Here is a 27,541-nt window from a genome sequence, read left to right on the forward strand (position 1 = left end):
GGGTGGGGATTAGGGTCGTGACATGTTGGTTAGTTTTTAAACCAGGAAATCATAAAGAGTATAGGGGGTCACTCGTCCTCATCCCTTTGTCTATAATCAGTGTATACGCCGCGCATCCTTGGCCCGCGCGTAACGGCTGCTTTCCCGTTGCCATGGCGATCCGACTTTTCTGAAGAGAAACATAGCAGTAAATGAATGGGGTCACGTGACTTGGTGCCACGACGGAGAAAGAGGCTGGGTAACTTCTTGGAGAAGTTTTGTAACATAAACATGAAAGTTTGCGTGTTACTTTTCGGAGTACTATCCCAGGTTGTCGGCATCGAGATCGTCCAGAAGGTTGACGAGGACATATTTGATAAAACTGGTAAGTCTGTAAATTGTTGGAATTTGTAGTTGGACAAATGTATCAGTGTTTGAGGAACACATGTGGTTCTCGCTATGGCTGATGTTCCCTAACCTCACTGGTTAATAGGAACCACCTCTCCCGTTATATCGCTGAAAACGGTATACATTACGAGGAACGTACATTTTGCCTTGTTTCGCTTATATACAGCATCTCGGCATAACGTGTATGAAAGGATGCTCTAAAAGTAAACAATGATTTAAGATTGAGTGGGTGTAGGGGTTTTCAGAACCCTTACTACAATAGCTGCATCTGGAGAACCATATCGTTCGATGTCAGTATGTTTCCCATAAAACACTCGGTTTTCTTATCATAAATTTGAAATCTCACTTCACGATGTTTTATTGGGTAATTTACCAGATATCAAAACGGGATTGAGGAAGGCCTTTAAGTAATTTGAAGGAATTTCTGAGAATATTCCACGGTTTTATTAATTAATCAATATCTTATTTCTCACCATCTCCATGCTATAGGGTCGGGACAGTGACAATTTAATTTAGAAAGAGTTCGATAAATTTCGACTTTTACACTTAATGTTAGTTTGATCATACAAGAGTGCAGTTAAATGAGTTTAATCTCAGTAAGTACCCTCAGTATTTTATGACGTTTGAGATATCTGATGGGGAACAGGTTAAAGACGTCCAATCACGATAGCCACACTTGCGAGATGAGTCCAGTATTGTTAGACTATTTATGTATGAACCAAAGTGGTTCCCTACTGGAAAACGCATCCATTCTTGTAACTGTAAGTGAGCATTCAGTGTAACCTCTGCTTAGTTAAGTCTGAAATGGCAAACGTTATTGTAACAGCTAGACACGACTGTTCCGAGGGGGTCTTCGTGGAATATAATGAGAGTCGCCGTGCTGCACCGACCTCGTATTGATCCAAGAAGTTCAAATGGAAGATGACTACAGGATGGCAGTGCAGATGTGCACGACGTTGACGAGCCAACGTTCACCGCCCCTCGGGGATGAACAATCAGGTCATTTGGCAGGATTAGGCGTCTTTCATAATAGACACAGATTTGAAGACATTAATTTAGTTTGTTTTATAACCTGACTAAACTATTTCTTGTCAAGATCAGTTTCCGTTAAAATAGTACCTCTTATTGTGTTGTTTTAATGGGAAAATTCGCAACAGATGACAGGATATATTATTTTTAAAAAGAAAATCAACATCGCATTTGTGCATTATTAGGTCACTACTCACACTCACACACACTCACACACACACACACAGTCGGTACATATGCATACTTAAGTACCCAGTTTATACGTATATAACATAGACTAAAGTTAAACCTCTGAAATGTAAAAACGTTTGTGATATGCTAGTGAGGTCGTCTTTCAATATGTTAATAAGTTCAAGCCAGGAGAAATTCAACATTTACAGAAGTTTGTTGAACTGAAGAGTAGTAGTCTTGCTCGGGGAATTCTACGAGATATCTTTCATCAGGCTATTTGTCTCAGTTCAGAATTAATATTGCCGATGTGACTTGAAAATTTTAACTCACTCACTCACTCCTAGAATTAATATTCATCTTCTGCCAGAGACGTAATGATTAACCCCACGTCATTTCACCATCATGCTCAATGCAGAAGCTGTTGTTTCCAAAGACTAACGCTTAGTCTCTGAATATGTATCATTTTGATAGTAACAAATTAACCCAAAGGATCCCCCGTGAGTTTGGAGATTCATGTTGACTTTGTAACCCGACCCTAAAAGTGAGTTTTCTTTCAGATGATAACAGACCCTGAACCGGGGGAATCTAGACTTGCTTCACTTAGGGCTTTACCAATGTAGGGAGGGCTAAGCATTAGGGAAAATAATGTGGTTCAGGGACTGTGACACAGACTGTGTACATCCCGCACTGTCTCCATCGGGGCGGTGGGGTAGCCTAGTGGTTAAAGCGTTCGCTCGTCATGCCGAAGACCCGTGTTCGATTCCCCACATGGGTACCATGTGTGAAGCCCATTTCTGGTGTCCCCCGCCGTGATATTGCTGGAATATTGCTAAAAGCGGCGTAAAACTAAACTCACTCACTCACCCCACCAGTCCAGAACCATAAACCTTCCCCTTCTGCCCAACTCTACTGTAATACTATAGTCCTACATAACACAAGTCTGTATTTCCCTGGACTTGAACCCCAACCCCATAAGGTTCCTTTTCAATCGAAATGTACTTGAAATCTAATTTCGATCAACATTATTTCAAAGATATATTCTGTTTCTATATGACCTGTTAAAATACCTAAAACAGACTTGTACAAGGCAATCTCGACCATTTCCGTCAATAGCTAGAGTGAGAGAGTGAGTTTAGTTTAGGCCTCACTCGGCAATATTCCAGTTATATGGCGGTGGTCTGTAAATAATCGAGTCTGGACCAGACAATCCAGTGATCAACAGCACGAGCATCGGTCTACGCAACTGGGAACCAATGACATGTGGCAACCAAAGTCAGCGAGCCTGACCACCCGATCCCCTTAGTTGCCTCTTACGACAAGCATGGGTTACTGAAGAACAGTTCTAACCCGGATCTTCGCTGGTGTCAATAGTTAGAATTAAACTGTATATATATATATATATGTATACTCATGCTCATAATGGTTGTCACCCCCTCTTTGATTACTAACCGCTTTTTTCAAAACTCAGTTATGTTACTTCATTAAATATTTTTTTAAAGAACTTTTTATGGCTACGATTTTAGTAAAAGACCACTCAAAGACATGCTCCCCTCAAAACAACTAACTTTTACACGTGAGACTGACTTGTGAATAAGCTAGCTTTACCAAATTTGTTGCAGATTTAAATATTATTGAGGATAAATGTCTCAGAACATTCAGTTGTCAGGAAAATGATAGTCAATAGCGAGTAGCTCCGCCACGGGCTTCAATAAGGGAGGTCATCTGTCGCCTCATGCTATCACCAAGGTTGTTGACAATGTCTAGTCCAGTAGCGTTCCACATTCGAATCAAGGCTGTGCCTAAGTCATCTAAATTTCCAGGAGGGACTACCAACTACCACACTTGCCTGTCCAGATGGCCCGACATGTGCTCAATTGGGTTCATGTCTGGACTTTTCGCGGGTCAGTGCAATCTGTTAATGCCCTCCCTTTCCAGAAAAGCACCAATGGTCCTGGCACGATGTGGAGCAGCATTGTCATCTTGCAGCAGGAAGTTGTTGCAGTATACTTGTCGTGCATGTGGAATCAAATGTTTTTCCAAAATGTCTCTGTACTTCGCTTGATTGACGTTTCCATGAACGACACGAAGTTCTGTTTTTCCATTGTAATGAATCCCAGCCCGTACCAAAACAGAGCCACCGCCGCCCGCAACGTAACCTTCCACACAGTCTTCTATAAACCTTTCTCCAGCTAATCGTGGAACTCGCACTCTTCCATCCACCCCGTGTAGAAGAAATCTGAATTCAACAGAAAGGATGACACGACGCCAATGTTGTAACGTGATGTTACGATGACGTTGGGCCCACTCAAGTCGACGTTGCTTATGCAGAGCTGTTAGAAGTGGTCGACGGACAGGTCTTAGTGCTATGTAACCCCTCTCCAGTAGCCTACGCTTGACTGTTTGCCTGCTAAGCATCAAGTTAACAAGAACACCCTATCTTTATCTTCACGTCATGGCAGATAACGTCGATGTCGACGTACAAGGCGTAAGAGAACCCTGTCGTCCCTTGAGTCAGTTTTTCGGGGTCTACCTGTAGACACTTTTGGTACTAGTGATTGACGATTTCAATGCAACTTTTTATCCTCTGTACACTTCTAACGCGTACGTGCAACTCACGACTTATTGCACGGTTGTTAACGCCAGCTCTTGATATTCCTACAAGCTGGCTACGTAATGCAAGTGACAATGGTGCTGGCATTGGAGTTTGTATAAATTTTTTCTTTACAAATTGAAAGAAGGTGTGCACTCAAGCTCAACACAAATGGCAATGAAACTGAACAGTATGCACGTTTTTTCTACATTCTAGAATAATGCTGCATGCTTTTTTTCATGCTTCACTAAAACCCGCCTGTGGAGATGCGTTTGGACACACATTTTCACCAGACATACACAAAATTTCAGTTGGATACAATATATTGCATGAATATGAGAAAATATGGTTATCTACAGGGGGTGACAACATTATGAGCATGAGTATATATATACAATGTAAACTATACAATCGATGATACCACATCGGTGATACTGCATTAGTTGATTAGATGTCGAAAGCAGTATTACCTTCCTTCCCAAACTTTTGAAAACAATCTGAAAAAAGAAAACGTTGTGTATGTGGCATGGGCACTTTTGTATTTCACTTCCGTCAACTCCAATATTGATATAATTCTTCTCTTTTCCAGGATGGATAACCCACCGTAAGTACAAATTTTGTTGTTTTAGTGACGGTGCTGGTTCCACACCAAACACACGTCAGCTCCGGTTTGTGTACGGGGAATTACTGTGCCCCCCTGGGGAGGAGGGGTGTAACCAGTCACCGGAACAGCCAGTGCGATCTGGAGCTATAGCCTGTTTCATGTTAAACAACTTCCGTAAATATTCACATATATGACGCTATGATATTCTTCTACTTGTGGAAGATAATTCCCGTGCACAATGAAAAAAATCACATTAAAATAATACGGCCGTGGACTTTTTAGAATGATGCATAATAATCACCTGATCATCTGAAAATGTAATGGAATGTATATTGCACAAGACGTATTCGCCAGGCCTGTTTGTGTTCATAACACCATAGTACTCATTCGGTACCACAAGTGACTTGTTCTGGACGTCCACGAGCAACGTCACGTCGGCTGGACACCTGTCGGTCTCAAACTCTGTAAGACTCTCTAACAGTTGGTGTCATCTCTGTCCCATTAGTGCAAGGGCTATGGGGCGTTCATTACGAGAGTGTAACTTCCGCCTACGACGTCCCGCGGTACGTCACGTACGTCACATGGAAAAAAACGCCTGATATGGACAAAAAAACATCCTGGGTTATAGGTCTAGAGGTCAGTGCTGTTCACAGATTATATACTGACAGCAATGATGACCGTCAGCGTGTCTATCAATGACGGCCTGAACGTTACGCTGACGTGTGTGTTGTTTAACGTTAGGTCCATTACGTCGTGACTGCGTTATGGCGTTTGGAGGTATCGCTGTACAAACGTTTGTCACTGCTTGTAATGGTTAAACCGGACACTGCTTTGGGAACCGACAACTGACCTACATCAGTTTCAACATTACAGCCCGAATTATTCAACCGACTCTGCTTTTAGCAGAGCGTTCTTGTGACCATGGAAACGTTTCGTCGCTTCAAACGACGTTTACAGAGGACATGTGTTGGCACTGTTCCATTCATGGTTCATGGATATCAGTACATTGTTCAGTTTCTACCTATTATTCCCCATGATGGCGATGTGCGCTGTTGTACAGTAACCTTTCCCAGCGAGTGTATGTGTATATTTAAATGTCGTAAATAATTGACAATATATGTGACCATGTGTACAGATCGGTGGGTAAGACACAAGAATGGCTTAAAATACAACAGATACTGTTTATTCAAAAATTCTGTGCTCCAAACTACAAGTTATACCAGCAGTGCTATTACAAGCCTGTAAATGTAACATCGTGTGTCACGCAACACTTTCATTGGTGTGCTTTATTACAGGATTCGGCGACCCCATGTCACCTTCCCTCAAGGGGGGTAACTCGAGATGATAGACCATGACCCCTCTCTTTTTGTTTCGATAACTCACATTCCTTAGTCTCTAATTGGCTTGAACTCTGACCCACGCTTATCCCATACGGGGACGTAGAAGCTGTGGAAACAGCAATAAGGCGACAGTTGTAATACAATAGCTGTTGAGGATATGGCCCTCTCAGGATAGCCTTGATCCCTGGCTGTTCTGAACGACGAATCTAGGGGTGTTTTAGTAATTATATCCGTATACTGGAACAAGGGACAGATTGTTCTTACTTACATAATCCACTAAAAGTACTTCGCTATATAAGGGAGGTGAGGGGAGGTAAAATTGGATTTAACGTCGCACTTAAGAATATTTCGCTCATATGACTAGGTGCATGCGTGCGTATGTGTGGCTGCTTGTACTAGCCCATACTTAAGCTGGTTTTATAGTGCTAGCTCACTGAGATACCATGTCGCAGTTAAACATGAATACCCCACTCAGACACATTATACTGATTCCGTGCCGACCGGTCCTTTTTGTACTCATTGATACCGAGCGCCAGGCAGGGAAAAACAAGTACCATATTTTAACGTCTTCTGGTATGACGCGGCCGGGGATCGAACCCGCGACCTTCCGCTCTCCGGGCGGCGCCTTATAAGGGAAACAGTGTTAAAGACATATTTCACACACACACACACACACACACACACACACACACACACACACACACACACACACACACACACACACACACACACACACACACACACACACAAACAAACACACAAACAAACAAACACACACAAAACAAACACACACACACACACACACACACACACATATAAACAGATCCTAAATTATAAACATAAAATATCATGAAAATGAGCCCAGAGACTTTCTTCATTTTCAGATGAAACTTTGGCTATCTAGACTTGCCACATATTCTAGACTTGCATGGCTTTCTTGGATATAATTATATGTTTCAGGGTCTGGATAACAGACAACTTAGAGAGTTGTTCCTATGATTTATTCCAGCAAGTTTCAAATATATCATACAGAGTACATGAATTTATATATGATAATGCATAAAATGATAATATTGATAATGGTAATGATATTCTAATATTTGGAATAAATGCAGTTCATGTTATATTAGAGTATGCATTCGCAAAGATTCATTCTACAAAGTATACAATGTTTGAAATGAGGAATTACGATAATGATAAATAACATTAGTTAACTGATTAATCTTCAGAGAGCATGTAGGATACAATGTATTTGGCAATTATGCATGGCGTCTTCTCCAATTTGCCAGTCAGATCCATCCTGCCATATAACTTGCATTTGCTTCAAACAAAATGGTAGCGCCCCAAACAAGAACGTCTGAACCTTAATCAAAATGTATATTGTAATAAATCGGGTGTTATCTCGCACAGTGCATCAACTAACTTGAGCAAATTGATTGAAAAACATGCATAGATATAGAAAAAAGATGTGGTGGCCCATTGAAGGTACACTTGCACATCCTGCAATCGACCGAAATGTGTGGGGAAGTTTACCAACCGGATGTTGATTTAGTTACGCGACTTTGACAGTATTATGCGTAAACTCTTTAGGCCAGTCCACATTGCTCCTAAAAGGTCAGTTTTGACAGTAGTTAGAACCTGTTCACAATCAGGAACATATGGTTCCTCGGCCCTGACATCTTACAGTTTCACACTGTTGTCGTTAACAGCAGACATGTCTTTTGGTAGAGAGTTTACAGGAGTTCTTTGAGATGAACCTGTGCGTCTTTGCTGATAGAAAATTATGGCAACAAGGTTGTATCATTTGGGAGATTCGTATTTTTCCCATTCAGAAGTTTGTGCTGTGAATACCCTGTAGATCGGCAGGTCACATTGCGCATTGAATGAGTCGATTTGAATATATCAGGGTCAGCATAGGTTCAGAAAGCTTGTTTTATTAGATTGTGTCCCCTTTCACGCACCCGGTAGCTCGGAGGTAATAAGGCATAGTGTAGTAATCTTTGCTATACAAAGAGTTCACATTCATGGCAGCACAACTTTGATTTATCAGTTTGGAAGTTAACTGCCAACCTTCGTGAGTACGAAGTGTGTTGGGAGCACAAAAATGTGAACAGACCCCACTGATCAGAATGTTTTTCCAGATGCTTCTTGGGTCCACATTAGGAAACCTTCAGTCCAGCGTGATAAGGAATCAACTGCAAGGAGAACATAACTGTAACCTTCCTTAGTCTCAGGCACCGACCGTAGGATGTCAACATGGATACAAGAGAAGGTGTCCTATAGCCAAGTGCGCCACAAGCTCTGGTTCGGTATTTGTCCTTCATTTGGAGCATTGGTAGTCGCCACAAGATTTGCTATAATTTTCAATATCCTAGAACAAACCTGGCCAGTAACAAAGAGCGCAATAGTGCAGTGGTAAGGCGTCTGCCTATCACGCTGAAGGCTCGGGTTCGATCCCCGGTGGAGGCACCGATCCCTAGGTTCGGGTCTCGAGGTAGGCAAATTTGCGTAGTATCCTTGGACAAGAAACTTAGATCCACATTGTCTCAGTTCACCCAGCTGTAAAATGGGTACCCGTGAGGATGTGCTGGCAATGTGAGTATTTAGTTCATTGCGCCTAACAGGCAGCATGGCTGTATGAACCCCAGGGAGTTGAAAAAGTATTGGAAAGTTCGATAGTGTCCTATGACCGGGGATAGTAGTGTACGTAGCGCCGTGAGTAGGCAATGTGCCTGGATATGAGCGCCATATAAGGGACTGTTACTATTACTATTAATACTTGCTACGCACTGTTCAGCATGTGGCATCAACCGCCGACTTTGGAACCATGGTGGGCAAAGAGAGGCTCTTTGTGACTTTAAATAAGGACAACCAGCTGTGTTAAAGTGAGAGATCCATTGGTTTTCTGTCCTCTCTGCTTTGCATGATAGAAAAGGTGCAGCATACTGCCATGAATGTCATACTCTTTAGCAAGGACTGTTAGACCCTTTTATGAACTGCTGTAAAGGGAGAAAGAACTTTACCAGTTTTAATGTCGTCAATGATTGGACTTAGGGCAGGAGACTTACGCTGCTTTTCTACCAAGTGTTAATCATCAAACATTTGCAGCGTTAGGTATCAAAGACAAAGGAGATCAGAGTAACGTGTGTTTAAGCCAAGGGAGGGCTATATGGCCTGTACATACGGTAAATGATCCAGTGTGTGCGAGTTACACTAATAACGTCTAAGGCTGCCAGACACGCCAAGGCTGTTATTCCTCAATTATAGCGAGTGAGTGAGTGAGTTTAGTTTTACGCCTCCGTTTTACAATATTCCAGCTATATGGTGGAGGTCTGTAAATAATCGAGTCTGGACCAGACAATCCAGTGATCAACATCATGAGCATCGATCTGCGCAATTGGGATCCGTTGACATGTGTCAACCAAGTCAGCGAGCCTGACCACCCGATCCCGTTAGTCGCCTCTTACGACAAGCATAGTCGCCTTTTGTGGCACGCATGGGTTGCTGAAGATCTATTCTACCCCGGATCTTCACGGGTCCCCAATTATAGTGAGAGTGACCACCATAGCATGGCATACATTCTCAGGCATGAAGGTCAAGTTGTCCAAGATGTACCTTACGTCAGTTTGAGATGCACTTGTAGTAAAGCTGAAGGATTTTTTTTTTGGTCAGGGTATATGTGAGGGTATGTGTGAGGGATTGCATCTTGTTGGTGAGGGTTATATAAATGAGTGACTTTAGTTTTATGCCGCTTTTAGCAATATTCCAGCGAGGAACATCAGAAATGGGCTTCACACATTGTACCCATGTGGGGAATCAAACCCGGTCTTCGCCGTGACGAGCGAACGTTTTCACTACTACCCCACCGACCCAAAGGTTATATAAAGGATTAATGGATCTACGTTTGTGTCATTTTTGCTCAAGATATAATCTTCTATGTCTAAGTAGATAACGTGTTTTGTTGGAACTTACATTTTCTGGGTTGTCAGTTTGCCATTCTTCTTTGATATCATGGGACACTGTCTTTATGTGACTCCAAGTTTCCGCAAAGGTTTTAGGAAAGAATGTGGTTTCATCTACATAGAGTAATATGTAACACCAATTCATTTCTTTTAGTGTTTCCGAAATGGTTTGCTGAAATGCCATCTGAAAGAACCCATTTCAAAAAAACTCTCGGGCGTAGTGAAATTTATCTTATGTGCGATTTTTTAAGGACAATATATTTGCCAAAAGCCTCTAGCCCAAATAAGCCATCCACATTTGGCATTGTTGTCGTAGATGTCTATAACCTGCAGCAAGTGGGAAGGGAGTCTAAAGGGCGAGGTGTCTATCCCTTTCTATTTGTAGTGATGTAGGTATGGACTAATTATGACCACCCTTATGCAAATGTTTATAATCATCTTTCAAATTGAAGAAATGCATGTTTATATTTTCCATGTTTGAGGATAGCACCGCTGTCAACATCCTATGAGTGGGTACTGTTATCACTTTTACAAGTAGGAGGATCAGAATCAGAAATGGTACGAAGTTCTAGGAGAGAGACTAAAAATAAATCAGTAAATAATAATAATAATTTATTTATATTATCAAATTTTCTGTCCTTTTTTGACAGCAATGTTATTGGCAAGATTCCGGAAAAGCATGCTAAATAAACAGACCTCGCCTTTGAAATGTATTCTTGGTGCCCTTGGTTTGGTACCTCCTGATCTCTTGGCGCAGATCAGGAGAGTGCCCGGGTTCTCCACCGGGAGCACAACCCTTCTGACACTCAGGGTACTGCAGAAGGCTGCAGTGTTGGGAAGCCTTTATATTCTCCGCAAAGTTCTTGGTGAGTTCGACTAGGCAGCGTTTCCTGGGAGAAGTCCCATTCGCTGTCTGGGCTGCGTGTAGAGGGGACATGGGCCCTGAGCTGATGATGAGCCTTACCAGCCTGACTCTGCCAGGATCACCCGAACCTTCTCTGCTACATTTTTCATCTTAATCTTAATAATACACTAAAGTCCACCCAATAGGTGAATGCTCATAGCACTAACAATCAAATAACATCACATTATTACCCTGGATATCCCAAGCTGCGCCAGAAGGTTAATACTCACATGACTTGTCCTACCGGGTACCCATTTTCTGCTGGGCGAACAGAGGCAATTTTGTAAAAACTCACTTGCCTAAGGCGAGACCACATGTATCACATGTGCTTCGTTGTGGGGCAGGAATGAAGTCCTGGAAACTCGCAGGAGTCAAGCTGCCAAACACGGTCATCCATCCAAGGACTCTTCGTGCCCAAAGTTGTTTAATTTCAACTGATTTGTGACCTGAGCTCTATGCACAGGACCACAACCACCACCCTTTTTGTCTTGTCTTAAGCATTCTAATTATATTCCCCAAATCTGAATTACATTGAGTTGACTCATACATGCCTTTCCATCAATAACTATTACCTTTTTCGTACAGGTTGTCATGGTACCGAGGTTGGCTTTGGCTACTCGGGAACCCTGGATCTACATTACCAGAATCTGAAGAACCGGTACCAGGATTGCACGTATGTCCATGGTAACTTGGAAATCACCAATCTGGACGATCCCAAAATAGATTATGACCTCAGTTTCCTGTCCAAGATTCGTTACGTCAGTGGGTATGTTCTGATCGGCTTGGTGACGGAGGTCGAGAGGATTCCCTTGACGTCTCTAGAGGTTGTCAGGGGCAACAATACATACCGCGTTAGAGGTGTCGAGTACAGTCTCATCGTGGCTCTGACGTCACGATTCCCCGACGTCAACGTTGGTCTCAGGGAGCTGCATATGCCGTCACTGAAAGGTTTGTAGTTGGACTGGTTAGGATGTGTGTCTGTGTTGGTTTGTAGTTGCCTTTAAAGACTGACGTTCGAATTAAGCTGGAAGTTATACTCACGGAGTGATATTTCGAAACATGGGTTTTACATATTAAACATGTTTAAACATCACGTTAGAATATTAGACATACCCGTGCTCCTTATTATGATGTTAAGATAAATGACCTGTTCTCCACGTTTGGATATTTGACCTTTGCTCCAGGTTTGGATGTTTAGATATAGTATCTGTACTTGATGTCTCGATGTTTAGATGTATGACCTGTACTTCACGTTGGGATGTTTAGATATATGACTTCTACTCCGTGTAATGTGTTTTACGTCACTTACACGTCACGTTGGGATGTTTAGATATAGGACTTCTACTCCGTGTAATGTGTTTTACGTCACTTACACGTCACGTTGGGATGTTTAGATATAGGACTTCTACTCCGTGTAATGTGTTTTACGTCACTTACACGTCACGTTAGGATGTTTAGACACATCACTTGTACTCCATGCTAGGATGTTTAGATGTATGACATGCACCACACTTAGATATACTGAAATAAGTGACCTATTTGGGATGTTACGATATATGACCAGTAATTCAAGTGAGGGTCTATAGAAATATGACCTGTGCTCAGTTTCCATATCATAATCTCTGGATGTCCATTCTGACGATTCCTGTGTTGACAGAGGTGACTGTTGGGAAAGTATTGTTTTCCCAGAACCCCGCGCTCTGCTACGTCGACACCATCGACTGGGACACCATCACTGCCGGCAGAAACAACTCCATCAACTTCGAGGAGCTTGCCTCTTCCCAAACATGTAAGTCACTGTTAAAGCCTGATCGTATCCCAATGTTCATCCCATTCTTCAAAGTTAGGCCATTATTTGCAACAAATCAGCTAAAAGCAGTCACAAAGTTTCATCACGAGTGCATGTCTTACACCAACTCTTCGCTGCCGTCGTCAGCTATGAGGATTCAAACCCGGGCATATTGCATGACTAGACTAGGCTTAGTCTCTGAATATATATAATTTTGATAGTAACAAACAAGCCCATTTAAATTGAAAAGGAGCCCCAGGGAGACCAGAGATTCAGAACCTGAGGAAATCTAGACTTGCTTTATTTAGGGCTTTAGCACTGCAGAGAGGGCTTGGCAGTAGGGAAATTAATGTGGTTCAGGGACTGTGAGACAGACTTATTGCATGACCATCGCAACCAATAACCTTTCATATCCGCTGTTGACGACAATCAGAGTGAGTGAGTATGGTTTTACGCTGCTTTTAGCAATATTCCAGCAATATCTGGGGAGCAACAAATGGGCTTCACACACTGTGCCCATGTGAGGAATCGAACCCGGGTCTTCGGCGTGACCAGCAAATGCTATAACCACTAGCCCCACTGCCCCCATGGGTCGAGTAACGAGTAACGTCGAGTAAGCCTGTAATGGTAGACACCCAAACGTCAGCAACATTGCGGCTGGTTATCGAGTTTGAGTGAGTGAGTGAGTGAATGAGAGTATGGTTTTACGCCGCTTTTAGCAATATTCCAGCTGCGGACACCAGGAAATCGAACCCGGGTCTTTGTCTCGACGAGCGAACGCTTTAACCACTAGGCTACACCACCGCCTCCCATCGAGTCTGAAACAGTCAGAAACCAGGGATTGATAATATGAGCATTGTGACAGGGAACGACGTCATGCAATCAGCCAAATAACTGGTCCTGACCGCCCGATCCACAATAGTGTGAACTACTGATATAACGAACTCATATCCGTCGGTGAGACTTCGTTATAAGCATGTTCTTGCTGAACTGACATCGTTCGTATTCTTAATCGCAAGCACTCATTTCCTGTCTGGCACTTCCAACAGGGCCAGAAATAGAACTGAAATTAAAATAAATCACAATCGCGTACCCTCCGGTAATATATCAAATAGCAATGATTTCGAGATAGAAAGACATAATTGCCCAATTCTCACTGCTCGTATACAGTCGTAAAAGTTTCGGTTTTGGTAACAGTGTTAATTTTATCACAACGACCAATCAACATCTACCGATAGATCGACCAGGCTGTGTGCGTGGTGCGGCCGCCATGTTATATCGAACAAACATTGAAGAATATCTGATTTGCACAGAGATCATTAAGTCTCAAAGCGAGCTATCAACGCTCATGAATATTATCTATACGAGTTTCGCCGAAAGTCACCTTAACACTTATATGGTTAAACTTAGAAACATTTTCGAAGTAGGTTGTCATGACCCAGAAATATACGAGATGACGCGCCAAGTGAAGTTATCTCCCTTTGGAATTGGTGACGATAGGAGATCTTACTGTTACGATTGCCGTAAGTCGTGAATTAGAGAGTTAAGACAATCGTGGTGTGCTGTGATGTGGGACGGTGATGCTTATATCGAGGGGTCCTGAAGAGGCGTTCTGGTTGTATTTAATTTGCTTCATTGTTGTCGTGACATAGGGGATTACACAGGCTCCGTGCCACAATTTACTGTTAATGGATTCAACCAAGTGAATGTCTATGTTCAGATATAGGTTTATAGCATTCGTGGCATAAATACGGTAGTGTGGGCTATTGGTTACAGAAGATCTAACCTCATGGTGTGATTCATTGCTTAGTCAGGGAACTTCTACTGGTATTCAATAATGATGCTCCAACAGCCAGACTGGAAACAGTCAATCCGGTGATAGGTTTCTGTAGCCAATATTTCTGAAGTATTGAAAGCCAACAATTGGACACAAACAATCATAATAAACATTGAAAACGTCGTGGATATTGGGGGTGACTCACACATCAATGACAAAGAACACCTAAATCTCATATTAGAAATATATACTAGCAGACAGAGTAGTATATTTTGTCTCCCAAGCGTATTTTTAAACATGGCGGCACTTCGATTCCTGAACCGGAAGTGCCGCCATCTTGAAAAAGCCGCTAAGGAGAAGAGGAACACTGCTAGAGAGAAGGTAGTGTGCTGAATATTAAATGGCAAATGGTATATGTTATTGGAAACAACAATATAATATACTGAAAGCCATTAGAAACGCATCACTGATAGATTAGCATATGTCTTAGGTGCGTTTAGGCATATATCCAAGAAGTTTTTAGAGAACCATGTGATAAGTGACCATTGAAGAAGAGAATGAAATGCGGTATGAAGTTGCACTGCATTTATTGACCAAGGCAACGTGGGTTAAACAGAGACGGGGTCAAATCAAAAGTTCACACAGGTAAACAACAAGAAGGAAGACAGCGTCAGTATCGCGTGTGTCCACCATCAGCATCAATAACAGCCACACACCTCCTCCTGAGAGAAAAGATTACCCTCCTGAAGAAATCCTGAGGGATCTGTTGCCATATCCTGCGGAGAGACGCTTCCAGCTGCTGCAAGTTGAGAGGTGGCGCCATATTGTCTCCTCCCCATCTCATCCCAGACATGCTCGATGGGTGACAAATCAGGAGACAGCGATGGCCATTGCATGGCATTGATGTTGTTCTGTCGCAAGAAGTCCATGGTATGCCTTGCGATATGGGGTCTGGCGTTATCTTGTTGCAGAGTGTGCACACGTCGATGGGTCACCATGTGAGGGACAACGATAGGCCTTAAAACGTCCTGCGTGTACGTTTGGGCGGTAACACGGCCTCGAAAGACATGTAAGGGGGTCCTGTCAAACACACTGATCCCGCAATGGAATTAAAGACCAAAAACCATGTGATTCTAACAGGAGAATTGTCAAACTTTAACCCTGCTTGAATTTCGGATCAGTTTGGTCATCTGTCCATGCTCTACATGACAATTCGTGGTTATGTGATCATCATGTGTCACGTGACCGCACCTGCATGCATGCTGCTCTCACTTTGCATGCTTTTCAGGGGACATGGTTAGTTGATTCATACAACAGTTTGGGTTCGAACCATTCACGTCAGTAAAACTTATATCATCAGAATGGGTGATGCGTTTCTAATGGCTTTCAGTATATATGGTCATCCGTCTGATTAATGTTAATGATAAAACATGTACGGATAAAACACATGGATGGTGTCAGAAGACCCAGCGACACCCCCTGAAAGAGGGCTGGTGTAACAAACAATGTCAGTATCGGGTGTGACCTCCATTTGCGTTGATAGTGGAAAGGCAGCGGCGGGGCATTTAAAGGAAATATATTGAATCACAACTTTTTATATGTTATAAAAGATCAAACACAGTACACACACACACACACACACACACACACACACACACACACACACACACACACATATGTGCTTTCATTGTGTTTAAAAAAGTAACGAACAACTGCCCAAATCCGATAGCCAGCGCATATTGTAATCCGAGTTTCGGACGATATAATCGGGCTGTGACGTCATAGATGCGAGACGACGGTCATTTTCGTTTCTTTACAGTGCTTATATCTAACTGTTTGACACCAGATTACTTAGAACAGCTTTGGGGCTGTTGTTCAAAATGTCACCCAAAGATTTCCGACTGCATGGCGTTACCAGATCCGGGGTGGAACTGATCTTCAGCATGCAACCCATGCTTGTCGTAAGAGGTTGCTTGCTCACTTGTCCCAGTTGAGTAGATTGATGCTCAAGGGATCCATCACAGGATTGTTTGGTCCAGACAGACCACCGTCATATAGCTGGAAAAAGGCTGAGTGCACAACACACAAACAAACCTAACCGGATGTCTCGAGTCCTTACGTTTGATATCTAGAAATGTTTTGCTGCTTTAGAAGTTGCAACGCGAGCAACACTTCCGCGACGGTATCCTGCAGCAACGTGGTGTTACGTCCCTGTAGTTGCACAAAATGAAATGAGTCCTCCATTCGAATGATTGTATGTTCCCCTCCATTGCGCCCGGAACGCTATCGTAACTTGCCAAATTGTACACTACGATATTCGTAAGCCTATGGATTGTGATTCCTTCCACCCCATACCATTACAGGTTGCTTCCACTGTCTAAACTGAAGGCGACGTTTGGAACGCTATCATATACCTGGAAAAAGGCTGAGTCCTATACAAACCAAAGATGTTTCGAGTAGCACTACGATATTCGTGAGCCAACGTAATAACACTCCGCTATAGGTATCCTGAAGCAACGTGGTATTACGTCTCTGTAGTTGCACAAAATGATTTTACACTTCCACTCCTAAACTGACGGCGACGCGGAACGCTATCGTACCTGGGGTCCTATACACAAAGCTTTCGTAGCACTACGATATTCGTAAGCCTGTAATAAACTATATAGGTTTGATTGCTCGTAACGGTACGGTATTCGTAAGCCTGTAATAAACTATATAGGTATGATTGCTCGTAGCACTACGATATTCGTAAGCCTGTAATAAACTATATAGGTATGATTGCTCGTAGCACTACGATATTCGTAAGCCTGTAATAAACTATATAGGTACGATTGCTCGTAGCACTACGATATTCGTAAGCCTGTAATAAACTATATAGGTATGATTGCTCGTAGCACTACGATATTCGTAAGTCTGTAATAAACTATATAGGTATGATTGCTCGTAGCACTACGATATTCGTAAGCCTGTAATAAACTATATAGGTACGATTGCTCGTAGCACTACGATATTCGTGAGCCTGTAATAAACTATATAGGTATGATTGCTCGTAGCACTACGATATTCGTAAGCCTTGAATAAACTATATAGGTATGATTGCTCGTAGCACTACGATATTCGTAAGTCTGTAATAAACTATATAGGTATGATTGCTCGTAACACTACGATATTCGTAAGTCTGTAATAAACTAGGGGCGGTGGGGTTGCCTAATGGTTAAAGCGATATTCGTCAAGCCCTGTAATAAACTATATCCCCACATGGGCACAATGTGTGAAGCCCATTTCTGGTGTCCCCTGTAATAAACTATATGGAATATTGCTGAAAGCTCGTAAAACAAACGATATTCGTAAGTCTGTAATAAACTATATAGGTATGATTGCTCGTAGCACTACGATATTCGTAAGTCTGTAATAAACTATATAGGTATGATTGCTCGTAGCACTACGATATTCGTGAGCCTGTAATAAACTATATAGGTATGATTGCTCGTAGCACTACGATATTCGTGAGTCTGTAATAAACTATATAGGTATGATTGCTCGTAGCACTACGATATTCGTAAGCCTGTAATAAACTTTATAGGTATGATTGCTCGTAGCACTACGATATTCGTAAGTCTGTAATAAACTATATAGGTATGATTGCTCGTAGCACTACGATATTCGTAAGTCTGTAATAAACTATATAGGTATGATTGCTCGTAGCACTACGATATTCGTAAGTCTGTAATAAACTATATAGGTATGATTGCTCGTAGCACTACGATATTCGTGAGCCTGTAATAAACTATATAGGTATGATTGCTCTCGTAGCACTACGATATTCGTAAGTCTGTAATAAACTATATAGGTATGATTGCTCGTAGCACTACGATATTCGTGAGCCTGTAATAAACTATATAGGTATGATTGCTCGTAGCACTACGATATTCGTAAGCCTGTAATAAACTATATAGGTATGATCGTAACGGTACGATATTCGTGAGCCTGTAATAAACTATATAGGTATGATCGTAACGGTGCGAACGTTTTGTGGATCAGGACCCTGGATGCCGGTAGACCCTTGCACAACCATCCGAGCTGACGAGATGAAACCTAGTATATGAACCTCAGATGTTGTCCACATAAAGCTAGGCGTTATTGACGTTGACATGGAAACAACATTTGGCGTATAGCTGGACGTCAGATGCTGCGCTCCATCAACCGCTCGGTTCAGCCACTAATTCTCAAACCAGGAATTATGCGAGCTGTTAGTGTGGGCAGTTTGGCATCGATTACGTAGAAAACCGAAATGGTTGTCTTGTTGACCTGGGTGGCGTGGTGTGGCGTGGCGTGGCGTGGCGTGGCGTGGCGTGGCGTGGCGTTACGCGGCGTGACGTGACGTCCCATGTGGACGACCGGTCCGTAGCTACTCATTATATTAGGGATGCCCTTCTGTAGATAACGTATCTAAAGATAAGATATTGTTTCAGCCAACATTAAGATGTATGGCAACTTTGTTTTCCGTCATGCCTGTTTGTATCATACCCACTGCACGGAGACGTTGATTTTCATCAAGTCGTGGCATTGCGTAATCGTTATTTTACGGTTAATAAGTGTGTTATAAGCACATAATAGCTAAATAATGATTGCTTTTCGCATTGTAAAACCAGGTGTGAGTATCAGCTGTGCAGAGCTGCCTACGATTGGCATGCAGGAAAATTATTATTGTGGGGTTGAACATATTTATTCGCGATATATGTTTGTCAGAACCACGCCAATACTCATGATTTTCACCAAAGAGCTGACGGTCTAAGACATCAATCAGTGGTAAATGTCCGTCCATTTCATAGTTTTCGGAGTGGTGTAAAACTAAATTCACACAGTCGCAGATACCCATCGGTTCAGAAACCACATGTCATCAGTTGTGACTGAGCATGCTATAAGCATACAGGCAAGCATGGTAGACTGGATACTTGACCTATGTATTCTCGACCCTACCTCTACATTGCTTTGTACCTAAATCTAAATCAGAACCCGTGAAAATCCGGGTTAGAATTGGTCTTCAGTAAACCCATACTTGTCCTAAGAGACGACTGATCAGGTGGTCAGGCTCGCTGACTGGGTTGACACATGTAATCGGTTCCCAGTTGCGTAGATCGATGCTCATGCGGTTGATCACTGAATTGTCTGGTCTAGACTCGATTATTTACAGAACGCTGTCATATAGCTGGAACACTGATGAGTGCGGCGTAAAACAACAAACCAATCAACCTAAATCAGATGCAATAAATGTGAATAAATGTTTCTATAACATGTGTGATATTGCTGCAGCGTAAAATGACGTTTCTACAGAAAGCAAGTATACGGTCCTGGGACAGAATAGCAGCCTGCTTGAATGTTTGGTGCCAGTCTCTTCACAAAATACTGTCTCATCCAAACTACGTACACTGGTATAAATTGATGGGCCTGTCTTTTACAGGTGACAACTGCTCGGACAAGTGCGACGTGGACGGCGTCCGGAGGTGCTGGTCATACGACATCTGTCAGGAGGGTGAGACACGTTTATTTCACTTCACTAAAACAGTTCTATATATCGAGGGGCCGTGGCAAGTTAGGTGGTGATGTGTATGATATGAATAACGTTGACACATCACCCTTTCCTCTGTATGAGGAAGCATCATCCTTATTAACTCAAGTGATCCCTGAAGACCTCTTAGAGATTTACATATGTATATATTTTAAAATTTACTGTCGGTACGAATTCATGCACAGGACACTGTAGTGACTTGCATTTATAATATATTTTTGTCATTTCTTTTACAAAGAACATTCCGACGTGTTTTTGTCGCGTTGATCTCAATCCCTACTAGTCGATTCATACAGGGATGGCTAATTAGGAGATAATCCTATTGTGTTTACATTTTGGAAGTGATTATAGTTGGTTGAACGCTGCTAAAATGAAACATTTAGCAGCGTTCAACCAACTATAATCGCGTTTTAAAAATTTTATTTTTGACACTAAATTTTTACTTCTTGAAAATTTTAACTTCTAGTAACAGCCAATCAAAAACGAACATACTTAAATGTCATGGTAGAAATACCAATTCTAACCCGAATCTTCACAGGTTACTCAAATTTTGAAGAAAATCTGATCTAAACAGAACATGTTTGATAAAATGTACATTTTTATGTTAAAAACGAGATCCAGGGGATGTTGGAGTTGTAAATAGTCTGACTCTCAGCCCTTATATACTGCCTAGCCGTCTAGATTTCCCCAGGTTCAGAATCTCCCAACTCACTGGGGCTCCTTTTCAATTAGATTTGGCTTATTTGTTACTATCAAAAATATAATATAATCAAGGACTAAGCGTCAGTCTAAGCTGTGAACACAGAGACAGTTTTAAAGCCATAAATAATCATCCCACTGTGATATTGAACGAATGTTTGGAAAATATAGGCGCAAAGCGTTAATTTTTAAACATTTACTTTTTTTCGCCTGAAACGAATGCAAGCATTGGATCATTGATTGTTAAAAACGTCTCATTGTCTCCACAGTAAACTCAGGGAAGTGTGATGAGACCTGCCCCTACCGGTGCTACGGTCCTGACGCTGGCCAGTGTTGTCACCCCACCTGTGCTGTTGGCTGCACCGGACCCACGGAACGTGACTGTCTGGTAAGCGAGACTTAAATTTATAATGGGTGTCAGATCAAATTTATATCGAAGATGTTAGTCATATTACAACGTGTCAGCTTAAAGAAGATGAAATCTCCCCAAATGGTGGATGGTTACTGTTAGAGAAGGGATTTGATTTGACAGCCCGGGAACCAAGGGGCATAACTCTGTGAGCCTCGTCGTTTGCTTGTTACAACGGGTGTCCGTGCTAGAATGTGTGAGTTTGGTTTTAACGCCGATTTCAGTAGTGCTTCAATTATATCACGGTGTGTCTGTATGATGTGGTAGCTAAGTGGTGCAAGTGACGAACCTAAAAGCATGATCAGGACAAATTTAGGGTTCGAACCCATAAGAATAGACTCTTGTGGTCTTGTCACACGGACCTTCATCACATACATATACCCTATATAGACGATATGGTCGAGAATATGTGGCAAGTGTTGATTACCGCAGTTTCAGGTTCTGTTCCACCACTCCACAAGAGTGAGTGAGTGAGTATGGTTTTACGCCGCTTTTAGCAATACTCCAGCAACATCACGGCGGGGGACACTAGAAATGGGCTTCACACATTGTACCCATGTGGGGATTCGAACCCGGGTCTTCGGCGTAACGAGCCAACGCTTTAACCACTAGGCTACCCCACCGCCCCCACTCCACGAGAAGCCTGACTCGACCCAGACCTACTTGTCCGTTTCCCATGCCATAACACTGCCATGTGTGATGGCATGGAAGAAAGGGTGGCCTACAGAATCTCTATTCTTCTAGTTGTTTCATCGTGATTTCCGAAAATGAAGAAAGTCTCTAGGGTTTATTATATTTTATTAGGATAATTAAAATAACTTTTTTTCTGTAAAATATACTGAGAGAAACAAATAAAGGAACACAGGAAAATTCAAGCGTTCCTTTAATATTTTCCAGTTTTCATCACCAGCTTTGAATAGCGCTGTTGGGGGAAAATCTGAGAATAAATAAAGGAACACTGCCATGAAGTGGCGTTCCCTAATTTGTTTCCCTCAGTATACAGGGGCGGATACAGCTTAGTAGGAAAGAGGGGGTGCACAGTTCATTTTCTCCCATTTTCACGAGAGTCAATGGTCATTTAATAAACTTTCAGAACAAAACGGGGAGAGGGTGTGTGTGTGCAAGAGTACGTGCCAAGACGTTCTTTTTAGGGGGGGGTGCACCACATTGAGAAAAGGGGGTGCACACTTCATTTTCACCCGAGTTTTAATGGTCATTTAATAAACATTCAGGACAAAAGGGGGGGTGGGGGTGCGCACCCCTGCACCCTCCTCTGGATCCGCGTATGGTATACTTTCGTTTCAGAGACTAGATGTTAGTCTAGAGTTCCCGGTACACTTATGGGACGGGACAGCCTTAGACGGGACAGCCACAATAACGAGAGCCGTTTAGGCTGTAATGACAATCAAGCACCCATAACATGATATATATGTATGTATGTATGTATGTATGTATGTATGTATGTATGTATGTATGTATGTATGTATGTATGTATGTATGTATGTATGTATGTATGTATGTATGTATGTATGTATGTATGTATGTATGTATGTATGTATGTATGTATGTATGTATGTATGTAACCCATAACATGATATGTATGTATGTATGTATGTATGTATGTATGTACGTACGTACGTATGCATTTAAGTATGAGTGTGTATGTGTGTGTGCGTGCGTGCGTGCGTGCGTGCCTGCCTGCCTGTGCCTGTGCGCGTACGTATGTACGTGTGTACGTATGTACGTGGGTGTGTAGGTATGTATGCTAAGTGTGTATATATGTCAACAATCTTTTCATATTTTTTAAACGCTTTTTAAATATTGCTGATATTCTTTTTTAAGGTGTCATTTCGGCCTCTCGAGGCCTGGTGTTTGCATTGTATATGCTGTACTATGCTGTCCCATCACTTATAACACATGACACTATAATACACTATTATTATTATTATTATTATTATTATTATTATTGTTATATTTCTGTGTTCCAGGCATGTAAAGACTACTACTATGACGACCACTGTACCTCCCACTGCCCCGACAGGAGCTACCCCCGCAAACAGGCGTGTATTCCCTTCTGAGGGCAGGATGTCAACAGTTTGACATGTTGAAATCAACAGTTGTTGATAGCAGGGAATTCTCAAGTGTCAGGAATATCATGACACAAAATGAAATCAACATGCCACTGCAAGTATAGTGATGACATATGGACCAGCGTCTAAGAAATACCCAAACAACTAAAGCAACAAGTGATAGACGTCAATTGACGTCATAATATGATTAGTTTTTGACGCCAGTATTATCACAACTACACCTTTTTATCTTGTTAAACAACCATCACGCTTAAATATAATCGCTAATCGTTTGGAGTTTGAGCGTTTGGGGAATAAACTTCGATATGTACCTTTAAATAAGAATGAATCTCCAATACCTGGTGCCAGATTTCCTGGTCCTAGTCTAACGCTGTGAAGGAATGGCACTGAGGGTCATTGTGTTATTACGGTATTTATTGACGTGTCAGTAATATATAACACAAGATTTGAATTTGCAGGCAAACAAAATGGCCTTTTAACGACTTCAATCAAAGAAGGCGGCGGGATAAGGACCCCTTCTACACTAATGACAATTTTTTGAGTCGCGGAAAGCTGTGAAATATTGGTTTGAAAATTGTAAGACATGTTTAAATGGCTCCTACTGGACGTTCCCACATTGACAAATGTTAAGTGAAAATTGGTTGATTTTTCGAACTTCAAGAGAGAATCAATGTCCATGACGGAAGATGTGTTTATCCTACATCGGCACTGTCTTTATCTACATCTAGTATAGGCAGAAGATCAGCTTTGGTCAAAGACGTACTTATAATCTGCTGTTATTACATTTTACCTTTACCTGTGCGTCTAATGCTTTTATGAGTCCAAACATACATTTTTGAACAGAAGAAAGTCCTATTCTCTCATTTATATGGGCAAATATGATTACTCGCGTAATGATTTGTAAAGATTTTCTTAATTACCTAAATTGCACTATACCTTGAGGGACAAGTCAAAACATTGATTACACAAGAGTCTCGTTTCCTGCTGACTGGGTTCCGTCCTGTTGCGCACCTTAGTACAATAACCAGTCCACAATTTTGAGACCAATTCATTCAGCTGGATACATACATACTTATCAGTATTTATTTGATACATCTAAGCACTTGTATATTGCAACACTACGCTCCGTTTAATCCTTGCAAACACGTCGTGCAGCGTGCTCTGTCGTACAGCGGGCTCTGACAAACGGAAATCTGGAAATCGTGGAAATCTCAAAACGAGGCTCTGCCGCTAGAAAAGTTTGGCGGTCTGGTACGGACTTGGTATTATATCAATCACATTGTGCGTTACAAAACTACACCGAATAAGCGCAAAGAACACATAACCGGTGTAACCAGTGAGACAGATGAATTGTGAATCATTTTACGACCTCATCAAACCTCATGCTGCCTCAACCTCGCCTTAAATATAGAAATACGAAGTTATTAAAGTTTCAAATTAAAATTAACTTGTAAATACCATTTTCTTATGAAACAAGGAATTGGAATTCTTTGTAACCATAGTTGTTTGTGGTGTCTCTTTTCACTTTCACACGAGAAAATTCGGACCGGCTGAAAAGTAGGTCATTGTCTGAATAGGTTAATGAGACTCGTGTTTCGGTTTGAAATGGCGCTTCTCCGCCTACCCTGTCCGCTGGTGTGATTGGATGTCTGGCCGAACCTCTACCTGTTATGATTATCAAACATTAGTTATCGATCACACATTATTTGCATTGCTCCTGGAGAACTAATATTCTGGTATTTTTTACAACACAAAAGTGAAATAAAAGATTCATGATGAACATATGTTGACAGATGTAATATTGATTGCATATATTGAACATCATTCAATCCTGTCTTCAACCCACAAGTATCTATGCAAATATTGTTTACTCGTCTGTATTTTGCATTTTGTTTGTTTTGATGTTGTATTCGTGCACAGTGTGAATAATAAACACTTTATGGGCGTTTTTTTCTTTTGAAACACGAGACAATTCAATGTATTTGTTGTCATATTTATATTCATAAATTAGAATCAACGCCCCCTAAGATATGAATGATACATTATAATTAGAGACACGGTCCCTTTGATGATCAATGTCTCTCGTGCAGTTATAATAAACCGAATGTTCAGACACGAACTCTGTTTATTATATTTTTTGTCAGGTTTTGTTAGCTGTTTTTCACACAAGTATCAAACAATTGGTGATTAATTTCCCCGGAGTTGAGGCACTACTGGAATAGAAATCGCATTTTCGTTTTCATCTTTCATAATTCAAATCAAACGAATTCGTTAAAGACCGCTTTGTTACTGATACCGTTATATGTTTAACATGTGAAGATCATTCGATTAAAACTTGGGTATAGTTTATGAAAAGAGTAGTAGACTAGTTTATGAAAAGGTTTCGAATGTTTTGTTCTGATGATCTTTGTATTTTATTTTTGTAGTAAAAATGCATTGAAAACATCACTGGGGATAAGTATTTTCTGATTTGTGTTCACAAGACTGGTTTTGGGGAAGGTTAGAAATTCTTTACAATGCGATCCTATAAGCTGTCTATATTACGCTATGCCATTGGGTATTGTGTCGACTTACGCTTAGTCCCTGAATCTATATTAAAGACAAGAGTTTTATGGATGACAACTTCTTTATTATGAAGGGTCACGATGTTTCGAAGCATGTTCTTACTCCTTCATCAGGTGAATGAAACAATTAGGAACAAACAGCTATATATGTACATGTTGAAACAACAACAGTATAACAAAGGAAGCCAGTTGTTAATTGGTGGATGGACAAGTGGAAGCCAGGGATTGTTAATCCAGGCATGATTGATAAGGAAGACAAATAGAAGCCAGGGGGGTTATAATTAGCACTAACTGGGTGGATGGACAAAGGAAGCCAGGGATTGTTAATCCAGGCTTAGTTGATGAGGTAACAATAGTGGCATATAACAGGGTGGTAAGAAAACAAATGGAAGCCAGGCCTAATAGTAATAAATACAAGGACAAAGAGACCAGCAGTGATGGTAAATTAAATTAATAAGTCCCAAGCGCTAGGTATATATGCTCCCTGGTCACGATTGATTGCTGGTTGGCTTCTTCTGATGTCTATGGCCTCTTGCAATTTTCTTTGCCGCCAGTTGTTGTTGTTGACAGACAGGGCTTTGGTGGCTTCCCATACGATGGCGTGGTCCTGGTTCTTGTTGATGTGTTCAGAAACAGCAGATTTGAGGTCGAGTTTGTTGACGGGTGCTTGATGTTCATTGAGTCTGGTGTTAAGGGGCCTGAGGGTTTCACGGATGTATGTGTCACCACACGTGCAGAGAATTTGATATACACATCCTCTGGGGTTGGGTGTTGAGCTGCTGGTGCCTCTGCCATTGGCGTGCAGGATGGTTTTGATGGTCTTGTTGCTGGAGAAGGTGTCATCAATATTAGCCTTCTTCTTTACTAGTCGGGAGATCTGGTGACTGACAGAGCCTAGGTAGGGAATGGTGATCCTGATGGGTGATGGGGCAGCTTTGGGTTTAGGTTTGAATGTTTTGAGGGTCTTGTTGATGATTCTGGAAACTAGATGTGCAGGGTAGCCATTGAGTGAGGTGAACAAGTAAACCAATTTAAAATGAAAAGGAGCCCCAGGGATTCAGAGTAACCTAGACTTGCTTCATTTAGGTCTTCAGCATTGCCGGGAGGGCTAGGCAGTAGCAGTAATGGGATTCAGGGACTATGAGACAGACTATGAATTATGGGTTGCTTGTTTAAACAGGGACCTGATACATGTTATATATGAAGCCTTCACTTGTCCAAATATCTTTCCATATGTACGAACTCAATGCACCTCATTGTTGTTCTGTAATTTATAAGATTACTTTTGACTCAATAAACATTGATTTTTCTTCCTCGGGAGCTTTCTATTGAATCTCTAACCGCATGTTACGTAAATATACACAACACGAGTGACGAATCGATAACAAGCAACAACGACATTATTACTCATGCTTTGAAAAAAACAATAATGAAATATGCATGTTCATTTTATTGATACCTAACCCTTCATGAAATTAAGCTGCGTCATTCAAGGTTGAAACAGATCAAAGAATCAATTTCAGTGATGTCATCAATGACGAATGATCGATTACTATCAATCACCTAAATGTCACCACATTACTGCTTCGAAAGTTGACACGAGATTGTAACGCTATGCAAATTTGATGTTAGTTTAATTGACGGGGGATCAGTGATC

The 27,541-nt window shown here is 41.6% G+C and overlaps 1 protein-coding gene and 1 long non-coding RNA gene across 2 annotated transcripts; one reads left to right on the forward strand and one right to left on the reverse strand.

The window, feature by feature from the left end:
• Nucleotides 1-211: 211 nt before the first annotated feature.
• LOC124264729 (epidermal growth factor receptor-like) lies at nt 212-23,652 on the forward strand. The gene is made up of 7 exons (XM_046699500.1): nt 212-364; nt 4,767-4,781; nt 11,573-11,935; nt 12,645-12,776; nt 20,015-20,086; nt 21,091-21,209; nt 23,219-23,652. The coding sequence occupies exons 1-7, from the start codon at nt 271-273 to the stop codon at nt 23,306-23,308; spliced, it is 885 nt and encodes a 294-aa protein (XP_046555456.1). The 5' UTR covers nt 212-270; the 3' UTR covers nt 23,309-23,652.
• On the reverse strand, nt 9,627-26,158 carry LOC124264730. The gene is made up of 3 exons (XR_006895229.1): nt 25,611-26,158; nt 13,580-13,582; nt 9,627-9,638 (listed from the first exon to the last, which is right to left on the reverse strand). It is a non-coding gene; the product is annotated as an uncharacterized LOC124264730 (long non-coding RNA).
• Between the last annotated feature and the right edge of the window lie 1,383 nt (nt 26,159-27,541).

This window comes from Haliotis rubra, unplaced genomic scaffold, assembly GCF_003918875.1.
Source record: "Haliotis rubra isolate DU_JTF1 unplaced genomic scaffold, ASM391887v1 Scf94, whole genome shotgun sequence".
NCBI classification, from domain to species: domain Eukaryota; kingdom Metazoa; phylum Mollusca; class Gastropoda; order Lepetellida; family Haliotidae; genus Haliotis; species Haliotis rubra.